Source organism: Setaria italica, chromosome III (assembly GCF_000263155.2).
Source record: "Setaria italica strain Yugu1 chromosome III, Setaria_italica_v2.0, whole genome shotgun sequence".
Classification (NCBI taxonomy): domain Eukaryota; kingdom Viridiplantae; phylum Streptophyta; class Magnoliopsida; order Poales; family Poaceae; genus Setaria; species Setaria italica.
In genome coordinates this window covers 4,343,381-4,370,930 of record NC_028452.1, presented here as the reverse complement: position 1 = coordinate 4,370,930, position 27,550 = coordinate 4,343,381, and the positions used below count along the sequence as shown (strand labels likewise).

The 27,550-nt window shown below is 44.2% G+C and overlaps 3 protein-coding genes and 1 long non-coding RNA gene across 5 annotated transcripts; all 4 read right to left on the bottom strand.

Moving 5' to 3' along the window:
* Positions 1-93: 93 nt before the first annotated feature.
* On the bottom strand, positions 94-1,652 carry LOC101784280. Its single transcript, XR_214800.2, has 3 exons — positions 1,146-1,652; positions 711-959; positions 94-609 (listed from the first exon to the last, which is right to left on the bottom strand). It is a non-coding gene; the product is annotated as an uncharacterized LOC101784280 (long non-coding RNA).
* Positions 1,653-10,569: 8,917 nt separating this feature from the next.
* On the bottom strand, positions 10,570-12,909 carry LOC101783871 (WAT1-related protein At5g64700). 2 transcript variants are annotated; one of them, XM_004960493.3, is made up of 6 exons: positions 12,618-12,904; positions 12,474-12,536; positions 12,026-12,389; positions 11,331-11,489; positions 11,033-11,184; positions 10,570-10,918 (listed from the first exon to the last, which is right to left on the bottom strand). In XM_004960493.3, exons 1-6 carry the CDS (start codon positions 12,788-12,790, stop codon positions 10,711-10,713), a joined length of 1,119 nt encoding a protein of 372 aa, XP_004960550.1. In that variant the 5' UTR covers positions 12,791-12,904; the 3' UTR covers positions 10,570-10,710. The 2 variants fall into 2 exon arrangements, with proteins under 2 accessions (XP_004960550.1, XP_022680842.1); XM_022825107.1 differs by lacking the exon at positions 11,331-11,489 and having other exon boundaries at positions 12,618-12,909.
* Positions 12,910-17,349: 4,440 nt separating this feature from the next.
* LOC101755527 (WAT1-related protein At5g64700) lies at positions 17,350-19,273 on the bottom strand. Its single transcript, XM_004963399.2, has 5 exons — positions 19,019-19,273; positions 18,841-18,903; positions 18,226-18,754; positions 17,964-18,115; positions 17,350-17,833 (listed from the first exon to the last, which is right to left on the bottom strand). The coding sequence occupies exons 1-5, from the start codon at positions 19,189-19,191 to the stop codon at positions 17,650-17,652; spliced, it is 1,101 nt and encodes a 366-aa protein (XP_004963456.1). The 5' UTR covers positions 19,192-19,273; the 3' UTR covers positions 17,350-17,649.
* A 2,620-nt stretch (positions 19,274-21,893) lies between these two features.
* On the bottom strand, positions 21,894-24,244 carry LOC101783470 (WAT1-related protein At5g64700). The gene is made up of 5 exons (XM_004960492.2): positions 23,955-24,244; positions 23,782-23,844; positions 23,571-23,687; positions 23,029-23,443; positions 21,894-22,888 (listed from the first exon to the last, which is right to left on the bottom strand). The coding sequence occupies exons 1-5, from the start codon at positions 24,128-24,130 to the stop codon at positions 22,484-22,486; spliced, it is 1,176 nt and encodes a 391-aa protein (XP_004960549.1). The 5' UTR covers positions 24,131-24,244; the 3' UTR covers positions 21,894-22,483.
* Between the last annotated feature and the right edge of the window lie 3,306 nt (positions 24,245-27,550).

The following is a 27,550-nucleotide window of genomic DNA, read 5'->3' as shown; positions in this document are numbered from 1 at the left end:
CGCTGTGCATTTCTATTTGGTTATGCATGACAAAACAGCTCCTTAAAGACGACAACATGCAAAACATGGTGAGAATTCACTGGTAGCTATTGGAATGTCCAGTAAGCTTCGGCGCCAGTTACCAGAATGTCCATAACCGTATCACAAAATCCTTTAAAGAGAGGTGGGAAAAAATGATAAAATGCAAGGACAACACATACTATGAGTCTATGACACTAACCTGTCAAGGTCCTTGATGCTTGTCCGGGTGCCACTTGAGAGCAGTCAGGGGGAATTTTCTCTGATGGCCACCGTCAGTCTGGGAAGGTTTTCCATCAAAGTTGGTACCTCATGTAATCGGCAAGAACTTCAGAACTTCAGAATTCCCCTCGGTTGCCTGGCGAGAGCGCGATATAGAGTTCTTGGGTACTGCATTCTCCTCATCACACTTGCTGATCTGATGATGCCGGCTCCTTAACCTCACACTCTTTGGCATCGAGGAGTTGCTTCTCCTTGCTACTACTCTGCTCCTCAAGGTGATCCGGTGGCATCGCCAATCGAGTTTCCTCCTTCCTTTTCCCCCACAGCACGCTGTAAAGGCCGCCGACCAACAGAATCCCACCCAAAACGCTGAACAAAAGGAGAATAAATACATTTCGGTGTCATTTGCAAGATCTTGATATTGCTGTCAACACAACACTTGAAAAATTAATGGTTGCTACAACAGGTACCTTCCAAGGTGGACGGTTTGGCCCAGGAGGGAGGAGCAGAAGACGGTGAGGAGCAGGTTTAGCGGGTTCCACATGGTGGACATACAGAGAATGCAACTGAGACCAAGGGCAGGTCGAGGCCAAGCTTCCATCTGGAGAATCCATGGTCCCTCTCCATGGCTAAAGCGATGGGGAACGACTGGATCGTGCCAAAGATGCACAGAGTCAGGGCTGAAGCAGCTTGTTCGGGTACTCCTTGAGCAACAGCCCCTGCAATGCGCGTATGTATCAATGAATGTAAATATATAATCGGTAGACAGATCATAGATTGCTTGTTCCTCCAGTGTTCTTTTGATCTCAATTTTCTTTCAGAAAATCTGATGTTCCAGAGGTCCATTACCGACGATGCACCGGGGAAAAGAAGAAGATGAAGATGATGATGAGGAATTTATTGACCTGGAAGATGAACCAGAGGGACCAGGCTACGCAGGCGATGAGCATAAGAAACGTCCCCATAATCCACAGGCTCTTGGAGATGACACCATGCGCTGCTGCAGCCTGCTTGCCGCCGTGATCGGCGAGGACACGGCTATCGCAATCTATTCTATGGGCCTAGTCGATTTTTGCCCAGCTCTCCTCCAGTGTGCCGCTTCACAGCCGCCGCCGGTTCATACGGCGCCGCTGGCTACAACGATGGAAGAAGATGGTGCTGTAAAACAAGGTGCAGCGGCCATGGCGACGGCGGCGCCGGGAGCGGGACCAGGTCAAACAGCAGTTCCCCAGGCGCCGAAAGTGGAGGCGCGCCCGTGAGCCTGCTGACGCCTCTCACCTGGGCCCACAACGCCGCTGCCTCGCCCGTGACCGCTCTGTGCACCCAGCAGCCTGCACCCGCCGCTCAAGCGACGTGCGGTGGCAGCCTTCCGGCTTTTGGGCTGGAAACTGGCGAGGGATTGCAGCCGCAGCACGCGCGCTCGGGTCTGTGCGGCGTACACGACATGTCGCTCGCGGCCCTGTCACCGCGACGCGACTGCCACGTTGTGGAGCTGCAAGACCTCTCCGACCGGTGGTCCACCGCCCAACTCGCCCGTGCACGACCCGCAAATCGCCTCCGTCCGCACCTACTCCCGCCGCCCAGGTCACAGGAAAGGCCGCGCCCTCGCCGCGGACGCCGGGGTGCTGTCCACTCCACCCCCTGCGGGAGGCGACGCCGGGACGCCCACTACTCAACAGTGGACCCCGGTGAACAGGCGCCACTCCCCAGGCGAGGTAGCCCTCCATCGGACAGCCACCGGGCACGACACGAGTTCTGGTGCACACTCCGGAACGCGTGTCGCGGCGAATTCCAGCAGAGACGGGGCGCCAACACACCACCGCCATCTCCCGGAGCGGCCGCCATGGCGAAGACTTCAGCCTTCCTCACCTCCGTACGTTTGGCGCTTCAGGCACCGCCCGCAATCAGACCCACCTCCGGCAGCGTTGCACACGCCACCGCCGCGCCGACGCCACGACGTAGCGGCCGTCTGGCAAGCCAAACTCAGAACGTGAACGTTCGACCATCTAAGAGAGGCGAGGTCCTGGTGATGAAAAAGCTTGGAATCATCTCTAGAGAAGAGGACACGTAGCGAGCACTGAATGGCGAGTTCGATCGCTTCCTCGCCACAACAATGCAACCGCAGCATTTTGCGGCGCTGAGGGACATATTCCCGGCTACAAATGCATTGTCTGACGGCGAGCTGCTCAGGATCGCATCACAGGCAGGAGCAGCGGTCTCTGCGCACTGAAGCTCCTTCAGCAAAACGCTTTCAGGTTGCAATTGCCATGGATCAATGCAACTATAACATTTTAGTGTGGAACATCCGCGGCCCGAACGCGCGAAGGCTATTTATACACTTTTCCACCGGCTAGACAGTGTTGCCTAGCCTGTTTATACCCCTTCCCCATATCATTTGAGCTACTTTTGACACCCTGAAGACTTCAAGCAGCCCATGAGCAAGTGAGAGTGTGCTAGAGCCAAAAGTGATTTGTGATTTGCAAGATTAAGGACTTTTCTTAGTGTTTGAGAGTGATAAGGTGCATCTAGTTCGTGGCTGAGCTTAGTGCTAGTCAAGTGAAGCATCAAGACTTATTACTCTTGGTGGTTGACGTCACCTAGACGGTCTTGATGATTTGGAGGTTCTTGGTGAGCTCTTGGAGATTGTGGGAGCCCCAAGAGGAAGATCTTGTACACGGTTTGAAGTCTGCCATTCTGGAGATGGAGAAGGGACACTCTTAGTGAGCACTCAAGTCTTGGTGGCTTGAGGGGGAGCAAAACCCTTAGTGGGTGCTCCAACATGGATTAGGGGGAGTGTCAATTCCTCAATACCACGGGAAAAAATCCAGTTGTCTCGTGTCCTCTCTCTTTATATTTTAGCATTTATTTTGAGCATTTACTTTCTACAATTTACTTGTTTTGTTTTGCTCTTGTTCTTGTTGTGTTTGTTTTGCTCATATCTTGCCTAGGTTACAATATATATATCTTAGTATGCCATTGCTAAGTTTTATCTTTGATAGTGTGCTTAGTTCATAGGTTTGAACCTTGTGGTTTGGGCATCACTAGGTATCTAGGTTAGTTATCTAGGTTAAGGTTTGTTTTTCTCATTCTAGAATTTTTTTTAAAAAAGTTCCAATTCAACCCCTTTCTTGGACCAGTGCATATGACTTCTTCATCATCCTTCTACCCTTTGCATCGTCATGCACTCTCACACTAAGTGCACTATAAATAGCGACCCAGATGACTAGATGTCACTACTACGTAAACGAACGTACTATGTCAGTCAGCCCCTATAAATGGATTTTTCAGAGACCGCCTGAAAGTTTATTTTCAAGGCGGTCGGCCTAAGGAGCCGGTCAGTAAATCCATTTTCTAGACCGGTTAACACAAGGAAACCGACACTGAAATGCATGGTTTCTATAGCCGTTTACCCAATACAAAGAGAGGGCATGTGGCTGCTAGGTGCAATAATCCAATACATTGTATTATCTGCAATAGTGAGGATCATGTGAACCATAGATGTCCTCTACTAAAGCAGTCTAGACCAGTGGCACACGCCGTGGGGTATGCTGTACATGGTCTCGATTTCTATCATATTCCCCACCCGCCACTGCCAAAAAATAAAAAGGAATCCAAGAAAGCACTGATTAGAATTGGAGGAGGAGAGTTATCCAAGGAGCAGGTGGTCTCACAACTACAAAGACTATATCCAGGAAAATGGAAATGGGAATTAGAAGAAAGTGAAAACAACACCTTCATTACTAATTTCCCCTCAAAATCTGAGCTGCAGAGGGCAATAGCTTTTGGAGGGGCATATGTTAGAGAAGATGGAGTGCAAACAGGTGTGAGAATGCAATTTGAAACCTGGCAGGAAAGAGAGGAGGGATTTCTCTTACCTAAAGTATGGGTAAGAGTGTTTGGGCTGAGGAAATCATTAAGGGAATACATGAATTTATGGGCAATTGGATCAATGCTAGGCTCTACACAAACTGTAGACATGGACATCGCGGATATTATCCTGATGTATGGTGATGAAACACGCCGTGGATCTTTCGAGGAGTCCTAGGGACACTCGACGGACTACCGGACTTATGCTGTTTTAGGTGCGTTTCGGATAATTGCTGCTCCGACAGCGATTAGGCGCACTTAAACCAGCTTAAGTTGGGCGGAAGGAGAGGGAGAAGGAGAAGACATGGAGGAGGATCTGATGCAGGATGACCCAGATTTGAACAGGGAGTTAAAGAGAAGTAAAAACAACAATGTGTCTAAAGAAAATGAAGGCAATAGGACAGAGGAGGTGCAAGAAGAACATGGGTGGGTTGAGAAGGAATCATTAAGAGATAAAGTACAAAGAATGAATGAGAGGGAGTTTAATCTATTCTTGAAGGAGAAGGCTGAGGAAATAATGGATAGAGCAGTAGATAAAACGTTGGATGACTTATCAAATCAAGTTATGAATGATAAAAATGAAGACCAGGAGGGGGAAAGTAGTTGGGAAGAAGCAGGGAAACAGATGACTTGAAGAAGATGGCTGCAATTCATGAGGCTGTAATAACACCAACAAGGGCAAGTCCTAGATTGGCTAATTCAGGAGATGAGCACATCCTAACCAAGACAGAGAAGATTGCAGCCCGAAAGAATCTGGAGCTCAATGAAGGTAACACTGAGACTGAGCATTGCTTTCCATTTCTTTTGAATAATGCTGTTAGTAATGTTAGTCAATTAGGTGTTAGATTGGGAGAAAGTGAAAAGGATATGGAAAGGGTGGTAAAAGAAATTCTTTCAGTAGAAAACAGATTGTTAGATCAACATACAGATTTTGATAACCAAAGTGAAAAAAATCTGGATAGTGTTAAGGAGGATGAGGAGATAGAAGAAGTAGAAAGTAGAGAGATTCAGAATCTTTGTGGGGATCTGTTGGAAGAGATCTTTGATGAGGATAATAGCTACTTAGAACTTTATTCTAAGATTGGAAAACACAAGTCTGGTGCTAAGTCACAAAAGAAAAAGACTTGTAAGGTCAAAATTCCCAAACCTAATAGTAGAATTGTTTCCAAATGAGAGGAATCTTCTGGAATAGCAGAGGTCTAAGTGACTTGGCTAAAACAAGATTTCTCTCTGAAACATCTAAAGAGCAGAACTTAGCTTTCATTGCTCTTCTAGAGACAGGAAAAATGGATTTTACCCAAGACACACTAAATAAGTTATGTGGGGGGAAAATTTTCATATGGCACTGGACTGAACCACATGGAAGATCAGGGGGTATCCTACTAGGAGTAGACCTTGACGAGTTAGACATAGGAAGTATTGATGAAGGAGATTTCTATGTGAAGTTTAGAGTAAGGACAAGAAAAGATAATTTTCATTTCGTCCTGGTGGCTGTCTATGGGGCACCACAACTAGAATTTAAGGAAGCCTTCCTTACTGAACTAGTCCACACCTGCAGTAAAGAGGACTTACCCATTGTGCTTGGGGGTGATTTTAAGATCATAAGAAACCCAAGTGAAAAAAATAATGAAAGGTTTGAGAATAAATGGCCTTTTCTTTTTAATGCTATCATAGATAGCTTAAATTTAAAAGAGATACATATGTCAGGCAGGAAATATACATGGGCTAATTCCTTAAAAACCCCAACTTATGAGAGACTGGATAGAATTTCTGTCAGCACGGAATGGGAAGAAAAATTTCCTTTAACCACGGTTGATGCATTGAGTAGGGAAATTTCAGATCATACACCTCTGCTGCTTAATACTAGACAAGAAGGGGGGAACAGGAACCAACGCATGTTCAAGTTTGAACTAAGATGGCTGTTGAGAAAAGACTTCTTCGAGTTAGTATCTGATGTGTGGAGCAAGGAAAGAAAAGGGTTCACTCCCCTTCAGAAATGGCAAAACAAGATCAGAAGGCTAAGGCAATTCCTGAGAGGATGGGCAAAAAATATAAATGGGGAGTACAAAAAAGAAAAACAAGAACTACTTGCAAGGGCAAATGAATTAGATAAAAAGGCAGAATCACAGCTGCTAAGTCAGCAAGAAAGTGATTTAAAGCAGTGCATTCAAGACAGACTAGTTCAGCTGCTGAGAGAAGAAGAAATAAAATGGTATCAAAGGGCTAAAAGCAACAAGATACTAAATGGAGATAATAATACTAAATATTTTCATATGGTAGCTAATGGCAAGCACAGGAAAACCAGAATTTTCAGACTGGAACAGGAAGAGGGCATCATAGAAGGGGATGACAACCTCAAAAAGTACATATCTAAGTATTATAAAGGCTTATTTGGGTCTCAATCAAGGAGTATCTGTTCTATGAACGAATCCTTGACAGAGGACATCCCTCAAGTATCAAGAGAAGAAAATAAAATCCTGACTGAAAAGTTCACAGAAAAGGAGGTCAAAGAAGCTATTTTCCAAATGAAGCATAACAAAGCTCCGGGACCTGATGGATTCCCTGTGGAGTTCTACCAAGTATTCTGGAGTCTCATTAAAGATGACCTGATGGCCATGTTTGAAGAATTCCATAAAGGTAATCTACCATTATACAGCTTAAATTTTGGGATAATAACTTTAATCCCAAAACTTAAGGAAGTAAAAATGATCCAACAGTATAGACCAATTTGCATGTTAAATGTCAGTTTCAAAATCTTCACAAAAGTGATGGCCAATAGATTTTCTGTGGTGGTTGATAAAGTCATTAGGCCATCCCAGACTGCTTTTTTGCCAGGGAGGTATATTATGGAAGGGGTTGTCATACTTCATGAGACCATACACGAACTGAGTAGGAAAAAACAGGATGGAATTATTTAATGTAGTAGCTGATATTTAATGTAGTAGCTGATATGTTGGCTGTGTTGATTACCCTTTATCTCTTTGTAGGAAAAAACAGGATGAAATATCTTTGTAGGAAAAAACAGGATGAAAAAACATGGAGACCCTTTATCTCCATTGCTATTTAATGTAGTAGCTGATATGTTGGCTGTGTTGATTACCAGAGCAAAAGATAACAACCAAATCAAGGGCCTAGTGCCCCATCTGGTAGATGGAGGATTATCTATCCTCCAATACGCAGATGACACAATTCTCTTCATGGAAAATGACTTAGAGCAGGCTAGAAATCTGAAATTGGTACTATGTACCTTTGAAAAGCTGTCAGGCCTCAAAATTAATTTCCACAAAAGCGAATTGTACTGTTTTGGGGAGGCAAAAGATCGAGCAGAAAGTTATGTGGACATCTTTGGATGTAAGGAAGGAGAGTTACCTTTCAAATACCTTGGAATCCCAATAATACGTCGCAGAATTACGAAGAAAGACTGGAAGATGGTTGAAGAAAGATTTCAGAAAAAGCTTTCAAGTTGGAAGGGCAAATTAATGTCAGTAGGAGGCAGGTTAGTGCTAATAAATTCTGTCCTCTCCAGTTTACCAATATTTATGATGTCCTTTTTTAGAATACCTAAAGGTGTTCTGAAAAGACTGGATTATTATAGATCTAGATTTTTCTGGCAAAGTGATGAACACAAAAAGAAATATAGGCTGGCCAAATGGAGTATCCTGTGTGCTCCTAAGAATGTAGGAGGATTGGGTATATCCAATCTGGAAGTTCTAAATAGATGCTTGCTAAGCAAGTGGTTATTTAAACTTGTGAACGAGGATGGAGTATGGCAAAAGCTTCTTAGAAGAAAATACTTAGTGAATAAGACCCTATCTCAAGTAACAAGGAAAAGAGGGGATTCACACTTTTGGACCGGTCTCATGGAAATAAAGGACCAATTCTGGTCAATGGGAACTTTTGAGGTACACAATGGGAAAAATCCAGATTTTGGGAAGATGTTTGGATTGGAAAGACAACATTGAGGGACAGATATGCATCTTTGTATAATATAGCCAGAAGGAAGGATGACACTGTGGCCAAAGTTTGTGGATCAGTCCCTCTGAATGTCTCTTTTAGAAGAGCATTAACAGGTCATAGATTAAATAAATGGCTAGAACTAGTGGCAGAGATTGCTACTCACATTATAAATGAACAGGAGGATAGATTTATATGGAATCTGAATAAAAACAAAGTGTTCACAGTAAAGTCAATGTACAAGGAGATACTGCAAGAAGGAGTACCATCAAGGTATGTGACTTGGAAACTAAAACTACCACTAAAAATCAAAGTCTTCCTATGGTATTTAAAAAAGGGGTGATTCTAACAAAGGACAATCTTGCTAAGAGGAGATGGCAAGGAAGCACCAAGTGTTGCTTTTGTAATACAGAAGAGACAATACAACACCTTTTCTTTGACTGTCACCTTGCCAGATTCATTTGGAGCACAATATTCTTTTCGTTTGGGATTCAACCACCAGCTAGTGTCTCTAACTTGCTGGGCTCTTGGACTAGAGGGTATCCTCGAAAAATTAGGAGCCAGATGATTGTAGGAGCTACGGCACTTTGCTGGGCATTATGGTTGAATAGAAACGATGACTGTTCAAAGGCACAATCACTAACTCCTTTTTGCAGGTAATTTTTAGAGGGACATATTGGACAAGAACATGGGCGGTACTATCAAAGGAGGAAGAGAAAATTGATCTGAGGAAAAAGTGCAGTAGGCTTGAAGTAACTGCTATGGAGTTCTTCAACAAGTATGGCTGGAACTTTAGGAGGCGAATTCTTCAATAGCTGCGAGTCAGTTTAGTAGTTGGAGAGTTATTTCAGAACTCTGAGTGTTGTTTGGAGGGTTTTACCAGTTCTTTATTTTGGTATGATCTTTGAGTCCTAGCTTAAAAGCTGTGTTTCAGGAGGGGGAGATTCCTCCTGCTGGTCTGTTAAGTCTATGTATTCTTAGCTGTAGGCATTCATTCGTGGATGACCAAGGCCGGATGATTTTATCCTTAATCTAAAAAAAATTTAATCTCTCTCCGTCGATCTTTGTGGATCTGAATCGATGGAGCATCATCAGTATTGGTCAATGCAATCGTTGGACAGATAGCAGCTGCCTGCCTCGTGCCGAGTAATCAAACATTTACAGCTGCAGCCTAAGCGTCATACTAATACTAGTACAGTACGCTAATTTTGTCTACAAGGGAGCAAGGTAGCATACTCGTTGTCATGCAGCTAGCTGGTCAAATCTACAAGCAATTACATGCACATGCAACTGTCTAGTTGCAAATTGCAATGCATATGGACAAGGGCTGAACCGTTGAACTCTACAAAAGGATAGAGAACAAACCTACCGCTCCAACACACTTGTTCAATAATCACCGATGGCCTGGGTTTTTCTGTGACAGCAGCTGATCCAGTCAAGGAAAAAGAATTGAACCAAAACCGCCAGGGAAATTTTCCATGACGCTAACCGTCAGGAGTAAGGAGTGCTCTGTCAGGGATAATCTGTCAGGTAAGGGCAGTCCACCTTGACGGAAAACCACCATAGATGTTTTCCGGATGGTCAGCCCGCCACGAAAGGATGTCTGCCACCGGTACTCCATATAATCGCCACGAATGATTTCCCATTTAGGTCGCGCCATAGTGGCGGGAGCGCCAAGTATCAGAAGGTGCATTGAGGCCAAGGATGAGGTGGGACACATATATATAGACGACGAGGAGCCTGCTTATGAGCTGAGTAGCCGGCCGGCGCTTATTCATGCTTGAACAAGTGTGTAACAGTTGCTCGAGTTCTTCTTAAAATTGGAGATGACAAGTTGTAGGACACATGTCACCATCTCAAAGCTTGCATAGGCGAAGTGAAATCATGAAGGCGCTCTGTCCGTCAGAAGACAAATTAAAAATACTAGACACCCCCTAGAGTAAATTGTTCATCAATTAGTTTACATGATCTTCTAGGAACTACATAAGAATACATGAGAATTCTTCCAACGTGTTACAAAGATTAATGGGTGGGTCTCAAACTACTCCAAAAGAGTATGCGAGAAATCATTCTTTAACACTTTAAATGGATGTTTGGTCAAGAATAGATATAAGAAGCTCCCATTTGAATACTACCCTTTGATGATTGCCAAATCTCCTGTTTGATTCCGTGTGAAGAAAATCTTTTAATATAATCTCGATTTTTTGGACCGTACTTATAAGAGACGATTGCTCTCAAATATTTAATTAGGACAAGTTTGCATTTGAGAACCATCAGGTGAGAAAATCGTATTTATTCTATTCAAAAGTAAGAGTTAGCATCTTCGTAATATAATCTCGATATTTTTTTAATTTCCTTGATCCACGATGAAATTTCTAAGTATTAACCAGCATGAGTTGCGGCACCCAAGGAATCATTGGAACGTGTCCTGAAGATATGTGTGGTGTGAATGGGCAGCACGAATGGCTTGGGCTTGTTGGTTCTCCTTGTTGTCTTGCAGTGTACCTATGGTCTAGGGTCTGCTCAATGATCACCCAGCAATATTTTAATTCTTTTTTTTTTCACAACCAAGATAGATGGCCTATTTTTATAGGCATCATACTCAGTAACGCTACAACCAAAATTGTACCCATGTTTTGTGGTACACCTCTACACTTGCTCAACCCCCAACGCTGACGTTGATTTCTCTTGCTCTTTGTTTCCATCATCCTTCTCTTGTGATTTCTTGTGTCCCTGCTCATCTTGCATTTCATCGGTCATCTTCGCCATGCTACTCATCAACGTGATCCTAGTCTCCCTGCTTTTAGCCCACAACACGCTGTAAAGCCCGCCAACCAGCAGAGCTCCACCCACAATGCTGCAGCCATATATGAAAGTGAATGCAAATACAAACCAAGGTTCATCGATCTCCCTATGAGTTCATCCAAACACCAATGCAATGCATGCAGCCCGGTGATGTTTATTTTGTTACCTGCCAAGGTGGACAATCTCTCCCAAAAAGAAAGAGGAGCAGAATATTGTGAAGACGAAGCAGAGTGGGTTCCACATTGCTAGAAACACGGGGCCTTTCATCTCCATACACCACGCTTGTAGATAGTAGGACACTCCCGTCACCACAAACCCCTGTCAGATCCCACCGTCAATTCGATGAGCATCCATCCGTGCAGTAAGCAAAGCGGATCGTTAGTTACTTTATCATAATTAAGCATGGATTTTAATCCTAGTTATTAGTAAGAAAAGGGGTTAAAAAGCACGTCAATTGTTGTTACAGTGTAAACGATGGCGATGAAGCTGATGTCTAGCCGGAGGTTCCACTTGGAGAAGTCTTTCTCAGCCACCACTGCAACGACGAATGACTGCACCGTGCTAAACACGCATTGTGTCACCGTAACTAGCATCTTATTGGGGTACTCTTTGAGCAGTGCGGACTGCATATATAAGAATATTTGATCAAAAGTACTACAAAATAACCAGCTATCAGCCCATACTTTGCTGCTTGCAGTAAATAAACTTTTTTTTAAAAAAAATGGTAAGCTCCAAAAGGATAGTGAAAAAATACATGCACTTGGCGTGGTTTATTTTTCTTTACAAAAACTAATTTTATAAGTATGGTTTGTCCTGGAACTGCTCGGTAGACAGCCCTGCCTTTCTTGTGTTCATCTTTGTGCATTAGATGGGGATCGGACTACTAGTAGAAATTCTGATTTAATGCACATGCGGCTAATAGAAAAGCAGCAGTTGTGATCTTGTTTAGTTGAAAACGATGTTAAAATCAGACCCCCAAATCCCACTAACAACATGTCACTATTGTACCTAACCAAATTATTTGTCTTCTTTTGTACTTTTAACTCTAACTGATGTGATCTTACACATATATATCTTTAACAACATGCAGTGGAATCCACGTGAACAATGAGCAGCAGGAAATCAAGATTGGGATGCTTGGACGTTAGCGAGCATATACCTGAAGGACGATCCAGAGGGCCCATGTGACGTTGGCGAGGACCATGAAGAAGGTTCCTTTGATCCACGTCATCCTGCTCGGAATCTTGCTGTTAGTGGCGTGGGCGACAGCGAAGGCGCGGTGGGGATTCACGGGGCTCAGCGCCGGCCCGGTGTAGAAGGCGAGGATGAAGACGCCGGCGAGGCAGAGCGCCACGCCGGCGACCTTGGCCGTGCCGGAAAGGCTCCGCAGCTTCACCACCTCCATCCTCAGCAGCAGCGCCAGGCAGATGGTGACGACGGGCATGGAGTTGCTCGACGCAGATGCCACCGTCGCCGACGTGAACTTCATGCTTACGTTGTACAGGTTCAAGCTAAATGTATTCCTGGAAATCGCATCAGAAATTCAGAACTGATTCCAAAACACATGCATACCAAAAACACAATAATCTGAATCTGAAGATGCTTACCCGATCAAGGCATAGAAGAAGAGCTTCAGGAGCAGAACCAAGGACAAAGACCGCACATTCTTCCTGCAAATAATCCCTTGAATTTAGTGTAGAACCACCAGATTAGTTTATTTCTACTCGTTTCATCAGGTGTCTGCAGGTTACCTTTCGAGGACAATCGCAATGGGGAGCAGGAGGAGCGACGCGGCGACCATTCTGTAGAAGATGAAGACGAAGGTGTTCATCCCCATGTCGAAGGCTGCCTTGGAGACGACGAACATGCCGGCGTAGATAAGCTGAATGACGACGGCGATCACGTAAGGCTTCTTCGCGCCCATCTCCACGGATTCTCAACGAACAGCCGAAAGAAGAACGCAATGAGCTGTGCAAGTCCTGTCTGATGTATGAGAGCGAGATAGCAACTCAGAATGTATACAGTCTGAACTCTGATATAGCACTAGCAGGCCAGATATTTGGGTGTAGCTAGACTGTAGTCGTGTATATCCGTTTGCTTTCTTTCGTCGATCTCCATTAAAGGAGAAAAAGCTAGCCAACAAAGCAGGAAAAAGGAGAAGTCCGTAGTACTCCAACCGTCGTTGGAGTCTGAATCGTCAGCCTCATTGTTGCTACCGGCGGCTTCCTTCTTTTACAGGACACCATTGCATCATCTTTAACAGTTTCCGCAACTGAACTTGACCGCCTACTAGTGTTTACACCTTTATGAGTGCTGTACAGTGAAGCTATTCCTTTATAAAAGCTATTTTTATGTGAGTATATGCAGCTACTTGATCGATTTAAACATACTGGTAGTCAAACTTTTGAGTGTTCTAGGGTACGGTATGGATTTTAGAACTCCGATATCCGAATTGAAAATGAAGGAGCAATTAACTCCTAAACACGAGAACTCTGACATCGCTGTCTGAATCGATCCTGATGGCGTGGGCTATCCCAAGCTCCAAACAGCAGTAGCCATAAATTTTAATCATACTAATTTGCTGAATAATAATGCATCTGTGATGATGATCGATCATCGGTCGCTGCAAGAAACATGTTATACGGTACCATAGTATGAACCAGCATGACCTTTGATTTGCTTGACCAGGTTTGGGACTAGTCTAGCTAGTCAATTATATATAACACTTGAAGGATTCAAACAGCGTGCATCCAGACTGTCACTCTGGCTTCTTGACTACTGGCACAACAATATACTATGGATGAATTGAGTTAGCTAGGCCATGCGTTCTTTGAAATTTGGTTAAACTGATGGACTCCTGAAACTACGCTGTCACACCAATAGAAATGGTAGCATTTTTCTTTATTTTCCTCAAAAATAGCCTCAGTTCCCTATTTGAATTTGAGTGTACAAAGTCTTAAAAAACACCTCGCATGACCATAGTAGTAAACCAGAGAGGATTTCTAGTGGATCATTCACTGATTCAGAGTGTGAGGTTGTTTGTGATAATTAACCTTGAAGTTATTTTCAAGGTTTTTAGAGGTCCTACCTCGATAATTATTTTTTCTTTATTGAAGGGAAAAAAAAAACGCCCAGCAGGCCCAGTTCACCCACAGACCACTGTTTCAGTCCGGGGCTTAGTCAATTTCTGGCTCCACTCCTGAATGCAACAACATATTTAATGGAGTACAAGAGAACATCAAGTAGAAACAAAAGTATTTGACACTCGCACCACAACTGACAGGTGCAGTAACTTTTAAATTCTCTCGTGCCAGTGCATGTAACACCCGAAATTTTAAAGAATTCAAATTCATTAAAATTTGCTCAAATTAGGGTGTCATTTAAATTCTAGGCATTTAATTTCATTTTCTTTAAATTAATGAATTCATCATAGGAGTTATTTGTGCATTCATGCTGGAGCATAATTTTTGATTGTTGGAGTTTGAACCAAAATTTGAATTTCAAATTTAAATTCAATTTCCAAAACCATTTCCTTTTTCCTTTTTCCTTTTTCTTTTTCTTTTTCTTTTTCTTCTTCTCCTCCTGGGCCGCATCTTTCTTTCCCTCCCTTTATTCTTCTTCTTCCGGCCCAGCCCCTTTGCTCCACCTTCCCGCGCGGCCCAGCTGCGCAGCAGCTCCTCCGGCCTGTTTTCCTCGCTCGCCAGCCCCCCCTCCGTTTTCTCCTTGCCGGCCCAGCTCTCCACCTCCGCGGCCCGCCGCTTCGCCTCCTCCCCGTGGCCCGCGAACGCGTGCGCCGGCCCACGCAGCCGCCCCGGCCTGCGTAGCTCGCCCGCTCGCCCGTCGCCTCAGGGCCCGCGAACGCGCGCCGGCCCACGGAGTCGCGCCGGCCCGCTTTCCGCTTTCCTCCTCCGGCCTGACGGGTGGGCCCCACCCGTCATCTCCTTCCTCCGGCTGTATCCGGCCGGGACTCTCCCGCAACCACCGCGCCGTCGTCTCCGGAACCCCGTCGGCCCCGCTCCGATTTCTTCACGTGATTCAAACCCGGGGCCTCTCTATCTCCAAGCGCGCCGCCCCTATATAAACCGCCGCCCCTCCCGGTCCCCAACACCCGCACCCGCAGCACCCGAAACCCTAGCCGCCGCGAGCTCCAGCGCCGCTGCCTCTTCCCCGCCGTCTAGCACTGCCTCCGGTGAGCTCCGGTCACCATAGACCCCTAAAACGAGTTCGTCGCACCCTCCTCTTTCTTCTGGTGCAATCCGCGCGCCAAACCATGCCCCGGAGCGCCTTTTCGGCCAACTTCGGCGACCTCGCCGTCGCTCGCCGCCGCTCGCCGTCGCCGGCTGCCCCTTTTCCGCCGCCGCTACGAGTCATCGTTGACCGCGACCGTCGGATCAAGATCCGACGGCTCGTAGCAAGTCAAACAAAGACCGCGTAACGGTCAACCGCGCCGCGCCGCGCCTTTTTGCTCTTAAGCCCCCGCCTTTTCCGCAAATCGACCCGCGGTCCAGATCGCGTTGAAATTAATTCTAGATCTGCCCTCGCACTTTTCGGTTTAACCCTTGAACTTTCCCAAAATCAACCCACCGTCCGGATTTGAGTTTTGCGCGTTAGACCTTCGGTTTATACGCGTAATTACGTATAAGCTCTCGGTTTTCACGGTTTGGCCCTAAAAGTTTTGGTTTTCTCACAGAAAAGTCCCTAGATCTTGTTTTAATCATATCTTTTGCATCTTAACTCTGTTTTTCGCGTTCTTTATGTCCACGTGTTCGTTTTAAAGCGTAGATCAACTTTTCAAGCTTGTTTTCTCTGTTTAACTGTGATTGGTGTATTGTTTCTTACTTTCTGTCCATGTTTGCTTGCATGTGCCCGTGTGACGCGTGTAGACGTCCCGCAGTTCGAGGGAGTTGAAGACCAAGCCTTCGAAGAGTACGAATAGCAGGAGCAAGGCCAAGAAGGCAAGTCGTGTCCTTGATCACTACTTTTCGTCCTATACACCTATACTTTCTCGTACTCAACATTTATGCTATGCACATGTTAAGAGTAAATTGATGGGTCCCAATTAAGGTTCGCCTAGATTGATTTACCTTTGCCTTGACCAACTGGTTTACTTTATGTTGGGTAGCTCATGCTTAGTGCTTACTTGGTGTGGTGGTTTAACTAAACACAATGTTTAATCTTGCTTTACTTCTGTTATACCTTTCATTAATACAAGATCATGTATGATTAATCGGAACATGGAGCGACCACCCAGGAAAACAGTGCTACCACAAGACTAAATGGCTCTGGTCTTGGCTGAATAATTAGAAACTCTAGTTTGGGGTAATCTTACCGAAAGGGCAAGAGGGGAGGCGTTGATGGGATATAGCACTCGCTCTCTTGGGAAGTGGGCTTGGCTAAGACACTATACCCTCTAGGGGACTGCTATGTTTCACTTCGATCTGAAACCTTAGCGGGTTACCACATTGCTAGAGGATCTTTGTAAAGGCCTCGTAGCGTCCCTATGCAATCACACCTCGGAAGTGTGGTATGGTGCCTTGCAAACACCGCATGGTTGGGTCCAAAGTTCTTTTGAACTTTTACGCGACTTGTGGGTAAAGATGTGCCACCTCTGCAGAGTGTAAAACCGATTGATCAGCCGTGCTCACGGTTAAGAGTGGCCTGGACCCTCACATGATAATATTATCGGAAGATGGATTTAACTTGTTGTCATTTCATGCATATGTTGTTTACTTTATTTATGATCATGTTTAATTTCAGGTGGTATAAACTTATACTTAGTTAATTGCTAATAAAACTTGACCAACTTAATTAAAAGCGAATGCTAATTATGCCTTAGCCATACCTTGATTTGCCTTACACTACACTATTCCCCACGACTTGTTGAGTACCAACCATAAGTGTACTCACCCTTGCAAAACTGCTGTTCAGACCAAGCTAATTGGGAGGAGGAGTATCTACACGACTTTGAGGAGTTCTAGGCGTACGTTTCTTCAGTCAGCTGCCTGTTGGAGTCGTCGTCTTTGGAGTTCCGCTGCGTAATAAATTAAGCTTATGTTTTATTGAGACTTTCGGTCATGTAATAATGTTTAATACTCTCTCTATTCGCTTTAGCACTGTCTTTGTTATTCACTATTGTCGTACATGTGTGTAACTTGATCCTGGCGCATATGTATTTAATGCACTCGATTTTGTTCTTAAAATCGGGTGTGACAGTGCAATAAACAATAAAAACTGCAACAGGCAATATCTTTGAGAAAGTTACACTGAATTGTAACATTATCACATTTAGATAGACCAGAGGCAACATTTTTAACAGCATGTTGCAAAATTGTACAACTTGGCTGCTAAAAGCATTAAAAAACATAGTACCAACGCTTCAAATAACATAAATACAAAGCAACAAGCCAGCAAAAGATATTTTTGCTGCAAGCAGTGCAAAGGAGCACCTGGCTTTGACTTGAAATAGTGATGGTGTTCCACATTTTGAGCTTCAAAATAGCAATGAAGATCTGGGAAATTTGACACTAACGACGGTTCAGTGCCTACATGCATGGACCTAAGCAGTAGGTCTGCTGAGCGTGCACTAATCCAGTTCCTAGCTCCTATCAATGTGAAATCCAGTTCCTAGTTCCTACTTTGGATGAAGTAAGAATCTTTTTCTTCTATATCTCCTATGAATGTGGTAATTTTTGCACTTTTTCTCTCCAATTAGTATCCGTATGTTGATAAATAGATATCGCTAAGGGCTAGAATCAGATGGAAATTATATTGATCATCATTCCATCACACTTGTTCAACTATTGATGCTGATGTTGGTTGCTCCTTCTCTTGAGGTTTATGGTGACCGTTCTCATCATCTGCATCATCCATTGTATTCACCTTGCCACGAGGTGCATTTTTAATCTCCTTGCTCTTACCCCAGAGCACACTGTAAAGGCCGCCAACCAGCAGGATTCCTCCGATAATACTGTCACAAAAACAACAAGAGGAAGATCCTCCAGTCCATGAATCTCATCCATGAAAGAGCGATATATATGCATCCAACTTATTTACTGCCATTAGAGTACTGACTAATAACAGTCTAGATATATAGTTACCTGCCGAGGTTGACAATCTCCCCTAGGAAGAATGAGGAGCAGAATATTGTGAAGACGAAGCAGAGTGGGTTCCAGACGGCCAAGAAGACGGGGCCTTTCATCTCCACACACCATGTTTGCAGGTAGTAGGTCACTCCAGTCACCACGAACCCCTATTAGAAGCCATCATCAATTTAATGAACACCATGATAAGTAATTTCTGCTACCAAATTAAAGCAGTACTAATTCAATGATTAATCCAAAGCAATCAGGTGATTATTACGTTGTAAAGGACAGCAAGTAAGCTGATGTCGAATCGAAGACTCCACTTGGAGAAATCCCTCTCCGCCACCACCGCGACGACGAACGACTGCACCGCGCTGAACACACACTGCGTCACTGTCAGGAGCATCTTGTTGGGGTACTCCTTGAGCAGGTTGCCCTGCAGGACGATCCAGAGGGACCACGCCATGTTGGCGAAGACCATGAGGAATGTCCCCTTGATCCATACCATCCTGCTTTGAGCACTACTAGTCGAGGCCGAGGCGTGGGAGGTGGCGAAGGCGCGGTGGTGGTTGACAGGGCTCAGTGCTGGACCAACGTAGAAGGCAATGACAGAGACTCCAGCGAGGCATAGGGACACTCCGGCAAGCTTGGCTATGCCTGAGGAGCTCCTCAGCTTCACCACCTCCATCTTCAGTAGCAGCGCAAAGCAGAAGGTGACGACAGGCATGGCGTTGGTGGTTGCAGATGCTACAGTTGCGGATGTGAATTTCAGACTCACGTTGTACAGGTTTAGGCTAAACGTGATCCTACAAAAAGATAAAGGATTCATATGTCTCTGCTACTTAGCTAGTTAAGCAGTAGTAGAACTAATTGACATGCATGCATACCATACCCGATTAAGGCTAAGAAGAAGAGCTTCAAGAGCAACCCAGGAGACAAGGATCGTGCATTTTTCCTGCAAAAGGAAATACCTCTCAAATCTCAGAACTGTTTCATTTCATTTCAGCAGAAGTTATAAACTTAAATCGATCACAAGCTCTTATATATAAGCTAGTTTGATCCTTCAGTACCTTTCGAGAAGAAGCGCGATAGGCAGGAGGAGGAGTGATGCGGTGGCCTGGCGGTAGAAGATGAAGACGTAGGTGTTCATGCCATGGTCGAATGCCGCCTTGGAGACGACGAACATGCCTGTGTAGATGAGTTGTATGATGACGGCGATCACGTAAGGCTTCTTCGCATCCATCTTGATCGGTCGATATGGTTCTTCAACACAAGCACGAGCAGCTAGCTGCTAAGTAGCTTGATCTCTGCAAGGAGGAGATTAATGGAGGACTAGCTAGTCCGGGTGAGACCTACTGGCTACTGCCTGCCTTGTCTGATACACACACATACTCTATATTGCAGAAGAATGAAGATATATATATATATATATAAGTAGTAGCGTGTGGATGCAGGACTGACCGCCTGTGGATGTATATAATATATGTGCAGGTGTGTCATGTATGTGCGTGTTGCGAGCTCAACTAATTTAGCTAAAATTAATGACCTGTTTTTCACAAATGAGTTGTGTTCATATAATCAGACCAATTAGCAATTAGAGTGGCTGCTAGCTTCCTTGCTTCAATTTCGCATAACCAGAAATGCAAGCAAAAGGAAAAAAAATTATGTACATGTGTATGTGTGTCTGAATCCATATTTAATCTGCGGCTGCTTGCAATATAATGAAATATTTAAGGAAATTAGACGTGTATCCTTTGCAAGCAAAGCGCATCATGTATGGAGTAGTGCTGTACTGCGCAGTGGTCAGTTGGGACCAAGAAGCTACATTAGCTCTAATAAATTGGCTTCTAATTGTGCATGCAGACAATGTTGCTGCTAAGCCATCACCAGCATATGGCCGTATGGGTCGGTGATACTTTGTTTTAGACTTTTAGTCATAAAGTTTGAATTCTGAAATATATGTGTGCGTTTCATATTTGTTTTTTTTTTCTGATGGACCATATATTCTCCTAGACCTGGAAGACGGAGCAGCCAGTATAAATAAATAAATGGCCGGCCATAACAAGATTTAACAAAGCAGGTTGATTGACCTGGCAAGGATCCGATGACCGCACCTGCTAGTATATTTTAGCCTGTTCAAAATGGAGTCAAGACTGATCTAGCCCTGGTAGTAGCTCTTAATTATCTTAGGTAGGTGAGTAATTGTAATCAGCTTTGATTGATCAGACTTGAGAGACCAGTCATCAGTCAACCCTAGTTGAGACATAGCTTGAAGGATTCAAACACGGCATCATCAATAACAATGCTACTAAGTACTAATGACATAAACGTCCATGCATGATTTATGAGGGTGTGCATTCATACTTAAGTGAGAATTTTGTCCGGTGCGCTTCAGATTTGACATCCTGTAGCTAGCCGGTGGAGTACACATCCACTATGTACGCTATCTAGCTAGGACCTAATTAGGCCATGTGTTGCTTCAGCTCTGCTACAAAATGGAACCCTAGAAATTAAGTTGTGACCTACTCGCTTCGTTCCAAATTGCATGCTATTTTGGATTTCCTAGGTTCATAGATGTTGTTATGCATCTAAAGTGTATATCTAGATACAAAGCAACATCTATAAACTTAAAAAACTAAAACGACTTACGTTCCAAAACGGAGGGAATAAGAGGTAGGCTTTCTCCTAAAATAAGATTATATTGCAGCTAGCATCAGTACGGCAGGCACTTTCCAAGTTCAGGCCTTCCATATATTTCGGGAATGACCAGAATTCTTTAGAACATCAGCATGCAAAGCGCCGAGGAATAAATCGCAAGTAGCCAAAATATATACGATCAAGTTGAATCCCAAAATCCGGCTGAAAGCATGTATTGGAACTTGCTCACACTGAAGCTCTCGAGCCCAAAAGCGGACCTAGGTTCAAGCAAACAAGTGTGCTAACTAGACCTTGACCCTTAGTTTCCTCTTATACTACAATGTTTGCAACAAAATCATAATCATAAGAGTGAATTCGAAGCCACATCAAACAGCATTTTTGTTCACGAGCTCCTGCTTCTACGGAGCAGCAGCTTGGAGCGGGAGCGTAGCTAAATGGTCACCCAAGACTCAGACAGAGAGAGAAGGAAGGGGATAGCGACGTCTACCAGCTTTGTTCTTTTGATGGGAAATGACAAAGACCTCTACAATATAACCCTAGGTAGTAGTAATACTACCTAAGATTAAACAAACAGATCGGATGACTAGATATTCCAAATCGCATTCAAGAAAATGTCAGCCTTCTGACCCATCCGCGGGAATCGAAGAGCAATGCCGACCATCCGGAGCTCCCTGTTTTGTTTTTCTAAGCATGATTAATGCTTTGCTAACTAGTACACCTTGGACCACTAAAACTGGGACTTTCATTGGGTACTCGACGTAGACAGCGCTAGATTAATCTAATTACCAGCTGCTGGATTTTAGCAAGGTACAAACCATGTTATTTTATCTATTTCAATGGTGTTTGATACATAGTTTAAGGGTGTATGCGTGGGTGCATGCACTCGTAGAGGGTGAATGTACAATGCTTATGCCTCTGTATTATGTATTTATGTTTTGCACAAGAAAAATGTAATTACGACTTTAGTAAGAAGAGAAAAAAAAAGACTATATATACTACATTCTCACTGCTCGGCTCTAAGTTCTTTTTCAATTTTTAGTGTATTTGAAAACTCATCAGCTCATATATATACTATTACCTAAACAAAGGAAGAAAAAAATAACTATAGCACAAAACAAAGAGAAGAAATTATAGTATCTGAGCAACACAGGTAGATGTGTTTCGTAAATTATTTGATCATTAGATGTAATGAACAGCGTAACAACATTTTTTAATAACGCAACAATAGACTCCCTCCGTTCCTGTTTATAAAGTGCACACCCATATTAAGATTCAAAGTTTACAATCTTTGATCAATAATTTAGCCAATAATTTTTATTTTTTAAATGTAAATTTGACATGATTACACTCTCCAATGATTATAGTAATAACCACTGCATGCCTAATTAATCACCAAAATTTGGCCCTTCAGCCGTGGTTTTACGAGAGGCGATCGAGAAGATATGAGATGCATATTCCTCCTCACGCGCTCTTGCTCTTCTCCCTCCATATACAGATTTGCTGCTTCTTCCATGAACAGAATAGTTGGGCCGATGGAGTGTGGCCAGCATCATATCCACGTCACCTACCAGCGGCGGCGGCCGCCGGCAAGGGGCGGAGCTGCCGGAGCACAGCATCGGCACGTCGCCCACTAGGTTTTTCAACTACACAGGTCTACAGCTATTTTGCTCTTTGCTCGTGGGCCTCAGATGAGCCATAGTTCTCATTTGGGCTGGATGCTACAATTTCAGCCCAATACAACCACATTACTTTGCACGCGGAATTTCTAAGTAGACAAATGCATAATACTAGGATATATAGGAGTACACATCATAGCACGTATACGTACGTACATATACAGTACGCGTATACATATGCGTGTCTGAGATGAACTCTGATCATCCGACCTGATGACGCAGCGGCGATGCCTCCATTGCAAACAAGTCCTTGAGCTGCGTCTCCTCACCATCTTTGTGCTGCTGTTGCTTCTCCTCGTCGTCGTCGTCGTTGCTGCAGACGCCACCGGTGCTCTGATGCTTCGGTGCCTCCTGACTAGGCTGCGGCTGCGGCGGCGGCGGCTGGTGCAGGTGGTCCTTGCTCTTGCCCCAGAGAACGCTGTAGAGCCCTCCGACGAGGAGCGCGCTGCCGAGGAGGCTGCCAAGGTGGACGATCTCGCCGAGGAAGAAGGAGCAGAATATGGTGAGCAGGAGGCCCAGCGGGTTAGACATGGCCAGGAACACGGGCCCCCGCTTCTCGATGCACCACGCCTGCAGGTAGAACGACACGCCCGTCACCACGAAGCCCTGCAGATATTTATATATATATACAAAAATCCATCCAGTCAGTCAGTAACAGACTAACAGGGAGTCCATCGATCAGGTCTGAAACTCTGAATTGATATTGCGGACAGCAATGAAAGAAGAATCATCACTGCTACACTCACGGAGTATCCGACGGCGAGGAGGCCGACGTCGAGCTTGAGCTTCCAGGCGGCGGGGTTCCTCTCGACGGCGACGGCGAGGAGGAAGGACTGGGCGGTGCTGAGCATGCACTGCACCAGCGTCGACAGCAGCTTGTTGGGGTACTCCTTCAGCAGGGAGGCCTGCAGGACGATCCAGAGGGACCACGTTGTGTTGGACAGCAGCATCAGGAACGTGCCCTTGATCCACGTCCCCTTGCTGCTGCTGGTGGTCGCATGGTGCTCGGCGGCGCCGCTGCCGGCGAAGGCGCGGTGGTGGTTCACCGGGCTCATGGACGGGCCCGTGTACAGGGCGATGGTCAGGACGCCGGCAAGGCACAGCGCCACGCCGGCGGCCTTGGCCATGCCCGACGGGCTCCTCAGCCTCACCACCTCCAGCCTGGAAAATGTTCAGATCGATTATTAGCTTCCTGTTTCTTTATATACATATATATGTTGCCCTGGCAGTCAACAAGAATGTTTATATCCACTCAGTTTGGTAAGTGGGGGCTCAGTGGCTTAATTACCTCAACAGGACTGCCAGGAAGAAGGTGACCACAGGAACAGAGTTGCTTGTTGCCGATGCCACAGTTGCAGAGGTGTACTTTAGGCTTATGTTGTACATGTTCATAGTCAATGTGTTGCTGCATATTCCAAGATAGGCCACAAAATCATTCCAACCTACTCAAAAGGCATTTAATTTTATCTTCCTAGCAATACTGATCAGGTGTTACATACCCTAGCAATGCATAGAAGAATAGCTTCAGAAACAACCGGAACGGCATGGATGGCGCATTCCTCCTGCAAATCAAAATAACAGCATCGATCGATGATAACACCAATCATATATATCAGAGACAAATTATGTTATTTGCCGTTTTGCAGACTGCTAATAGTTAATAGTAAGTTACCTTTCGAGAACAATGGCGAGGGGCAGCAATAGAACAGTGGCCGCTGCCTGGCGGTAGAAGATGAAGACGAAGGTGCTCATCCCATGGTTGAATGCCGCCTTGGAGACGACGTACATGCCGGCGTAGATCAGCTGAATGATGATGGCAACCACATAGGCCTTCTTTCTGATATCCATGGCCTACTCGATCTCTGTTCAGAATGAGATCGCCTAGCTGCTATAAATGCCCGGCTTCTCCTGAAAGATCGAGCGAGGCGGTTTGATGGACCAGTGGTTGTGAAGCAAAGGAGTGCAGGGGGCAGCCTTATATAAAAGATGAAGATGCTGCATCGTCTGCTGGCCTGGTTGGATGTTCCAAATAAAGTGGAGTGTGTGTGGCTTTTTCCTGGCTTCCTCTGAATCACAATTTTTTGTGTGTGCTTGAGCAAAAGTCATCTTCCTCTCTCCCTCTGCCTTTCCCTTGTTGGATCGGAAAGAGTACGTGATGTTGTTGCCTTGGCCCTTTGGTTATGTCACTGCACTGCAGATGCTAATGAGTGGCCAGTGAAAGATACTAGCAGCAAGTGCATGCTGGAATGATTTTTTGTAGCTCCTGCATATGTATGCTGCAAAGATATATGTGGTGACGACCGGTGTTTAGTGGACTTATTATTATTGCAAAGAGTCATTATTAATATAGTACGCCATGTGCCCATTCTACTTTCATTACATTTTCCGAAAAGCCGTTCTATTTTCTTTGTCTTAATTTCTCCCCTGATGTTACCATCTGAAACGGGAGTGTTTGTATATTTGCTAGCTCATTGATCATGCGGGAATGAACAAAGTGTGTTTAATTTCCTGATATTTAGAATCACCAAAAGCTTCATTCAGTGGTCTTGCATGCATCATGTGGGTGACGACACACTAGCATCTCGTGTACCTGCATAGTATACGCAAGTCCCATGCAGTTCCAGTGCTCAGTTTTATAATACAACATCAGCAAGCAAATCCAACAATAAAACTAAAGGCGCCTTTATTTGTTGAGAAGATATTCTTCCCCCCAGCTGATCCATGATATCTCGTTCCTGCCACGCATGCGTGGGGATGCAACTTGTTTAATATATAAATGATAAATCCATCAAGACCAGGCAAACTTGCATTTTCTCTAGGCATTTATTTGTTGGAGGAAGCATCCTCTGCCTGCCCCTTTGTTTAAAAATGGACATTATGCGATTTAGTTGAGAACTGGTTCCATGACAAAAAAAAAAAGGAGCAACATCTATAGGCCGGCTAGGCGACAGAGCGCACCAAACATGAACTTATGCATGTTATCTTCTAAAATCTTTTTCAGTGCTATAGGAACGCATTCAGCAGATCACCATTCACCACCTGTTGGATTGATTCCATGGCAAAGCTTTCCATCGTTTCTTTGTTCCTTTTTATCTCTGGCCTTGCAGATCTTTGGTACGTCCATATCTTCACAAATGACATGACTTATCAACTGGGCGCTCTCTCTTTTTCACTGACAGATAATAACAATGAACAGAAACTAACCTTTGGAAAATTATGATTGATTTACACAAAAAGGAGTACCTTGATCCGGAGATTAATTCTTAACATACCATTTGTTGGGAATCAAGATCAACCCTTATGGGGGAGATAGATTTTGTCTTTCTGAATCTAATAAAATTTATAGTGCCACCACAAAAAGAAGGATGAGAAGAAGTGCTTGAGCGGGACCCGGTCAAGCTTTGCCTAACAGGATCAATCATCTGCAAGTGATTTTAAAGTTGGGGCGACTTTACATTACATATATTGAATTGATCATCGTTTATTAAATTGGACAGAAACTATCACACCAATCTACTATCTCAGTCATCTTTCAATTCAATCAGCCATTTTAATGGCACTTTTCTGTTTCAAGGGGAATGTGGGAGAGTTCGAAGGCTGCAAGCAACTTCTCTTTTCATTTTCTCTATATCTTTTTTTTTCCTTTTTCTTTCCTTTCCTTTTTCCTTTCCCCCTTCTTTTGAAGGGCCCTAAAAAGCCCGCCAACTAACAGGTGCTTTTATTTGCATGATTGGGTGGCAATACTACATCGAGCTGATAATACTAGGTTGTAAACAAATTAGACTTACTAATTTTATGAAATGCATGGGAGGACTATTTATTTATTAATTTCTTCACTGATCCTATAATATCGTGATCCTCCTATTTGATATCTGTTTTGCTCTTGTATTTATTAACTTTGCTTGGAAGAGACATTAAATATAGTCTAAAACTAAACATAAGGGTTTGAAAAAAATCACTTAATAGTGTTGCCAACAAATGCAAACTAAATTTGAAATAGATAAGAGAAACATGTGAACAATATTTGGTCAATTAAAATGCAGGCTTTAGTTTAAGTGGTGGCTTTCTGGGCTATTCAAGCTAGCCCTTTTAGCAGAACTTTTCTGATTGTGCAGTTTTCTATCATAAACCATAATCATTGTTAAGTCTCATCATCCTAGAGGCTGTCCCGGATCAAATTAACTTTTGAAAGTCCACAATAATAATATAAAAATATAATCAACCTAAGGAAATTTGGTGGAACTCAAAAGCTAGCCATGGAAGAACGAAGTCAAGACACGAGGACCAGCCATGGAGGCTCTTTCATTTGGTAGGCCATCAAGGGAATATGCATGTTCTTTGTATGTGTCATGCCCGGTTTTAAAACAAAACCAAGTGCTACCTATATGTATGTCAGAATCTAATTTCATATATACAGTGACATCATTAGTGAATAACAACAACAGTATCATGTAAAGAAATATAAATAAAGACTTACGAGTCTATCAGAGAGATACAGCTTAATCCTAGAAACGGAGGTTCCAAACTTCACAGGCAATTGATTGGGGGCTGCGTATGCCTAGAACTCAGCATCATTTCAGAAAACTTCATACACCTTCTTCTTCTCAGCAGCAGTAAGCAAGGGTGAGTACACTTATGGTTGGTCTCAGCAAGACCACAAGAAATAACCAGAATAACGATTTAAGTCCATCTTCAAGTTTATTAATCATGTGAGGGTCCAGGCCGCTCTTGACCGTGAGCACAGCTGATATATCAGTTTTAGACACTCTGCAGAGGTGGTACATCTTTACCCACAAGTCGCGTAAAAGTTCAAAAGAACTTTAGACCCAACCATGCTGTGTTGATCAGGCACTCATCACACTACCGAGGTGTGACTGCATAGAGACTCTACAAGGTCTTTACAAAGATTCCCTAATAAGAAGTAGCCCGCTAAGGTTTCCGGATTAGTAGCAGAGCATAAACCTCTCTCAAGACTACAAAGATACCATAGAGCAGATCAGTCTGAGGGCCGGATTATACCCCATCTACCGCCGCCCCTCTTGCCCTTTCGGTAAGACCGCTTCAAACTAGAGTCTCTAATTAATTAGCCAAGACTAGAGCCATATAGCCCTTATAGTTGCACTATTTTCTTGGGTGGTTCTCCATGTTCCAATTAACATTATCATGGTATTATAAATAAGCATAGGCAGAAGGGTGGTTAGGGACACTTGACTTTCCCCAACGAAAAGTTACTTTTACTAGTCTTTAGCTTTTGCTCTCTTGGAACTC

What these genes read in the sequence shown, in the direction of transcription:
- LOC101755527 (XM_004963399.2), bottom strand. Translation starts at nt 19,191, where the DNA reads ATGGATGCGAAGAAGCCTTACGTGATCGCCGTCATCATACAACTCATC. An exon ending in ATCGCGCTTCTTCTCGAAAG is followed by an intron (nt 18,904 to 19,018) that starts GTACTGAAGGAT and finishes TTCCTTTTGCAG; the next exon opens with GAAAAATGCACGATCCTTGT. An exon ending in TTCTTCTTAGCCTTAATCGG is followed by an intron (nt 18,755 to 18,840) that starts GTATGGTATGCA and finishes ATCTTTTTGTAG; the next exon opens with GATCACGTTTAGCCTAAACC.
- LOC101783470 (XM_004960492.2), bottom strand. Translation starts at nt 24,130, where the DNA reads ATGGATATCAGAAAGAAGGCCTATGTGGTTGCCATCATCATTCAGCTG. An exon ending in TTCCTGGCAGTCCTGTTGAG is followed by an intron (nt 23,444 to 23,570) that starts GTAATTAAGCCA and finishes AACATTTTCCAG; the next exon opens with GCTGGAGGTGGTGAGGCTGA. An exon ending in TCCTCGCCGTCGGATACTCC is followed by an intron (nt 22,889 to 23,028) that starts GTGAGTGTAGCA and finishes AAATATCTGCAG; the next exon opens with GGCTTCGTGGTGACGGGCGT.
- LOC101783871 (XM_004960493.3), bottom strand. Translation starts at nt 12,790, where the DNA reads ATGGGCGCGAAGAAGCCTTACGTGATCGCCGTCGTCATTCAGCTTATC. An exon ending in ATTGCGATTGTCCTCGAAAG is followed by an intron (nt 12,537 to 12,617) that starts GTAACCTGCAGA and finishes GATTATTTGCAG; the next exon opens with GAAGAATGTGCGGTCTTTGT. An exon ending in GAGATTGTCCACCTTGGCAG is followed by an intron (nt 10,919 to 11,032) that starts GTAACAAAATAA and finishes ATATGGCTGCAG; the next exon opens with CATTGTGGGTGGAGCTCTGC.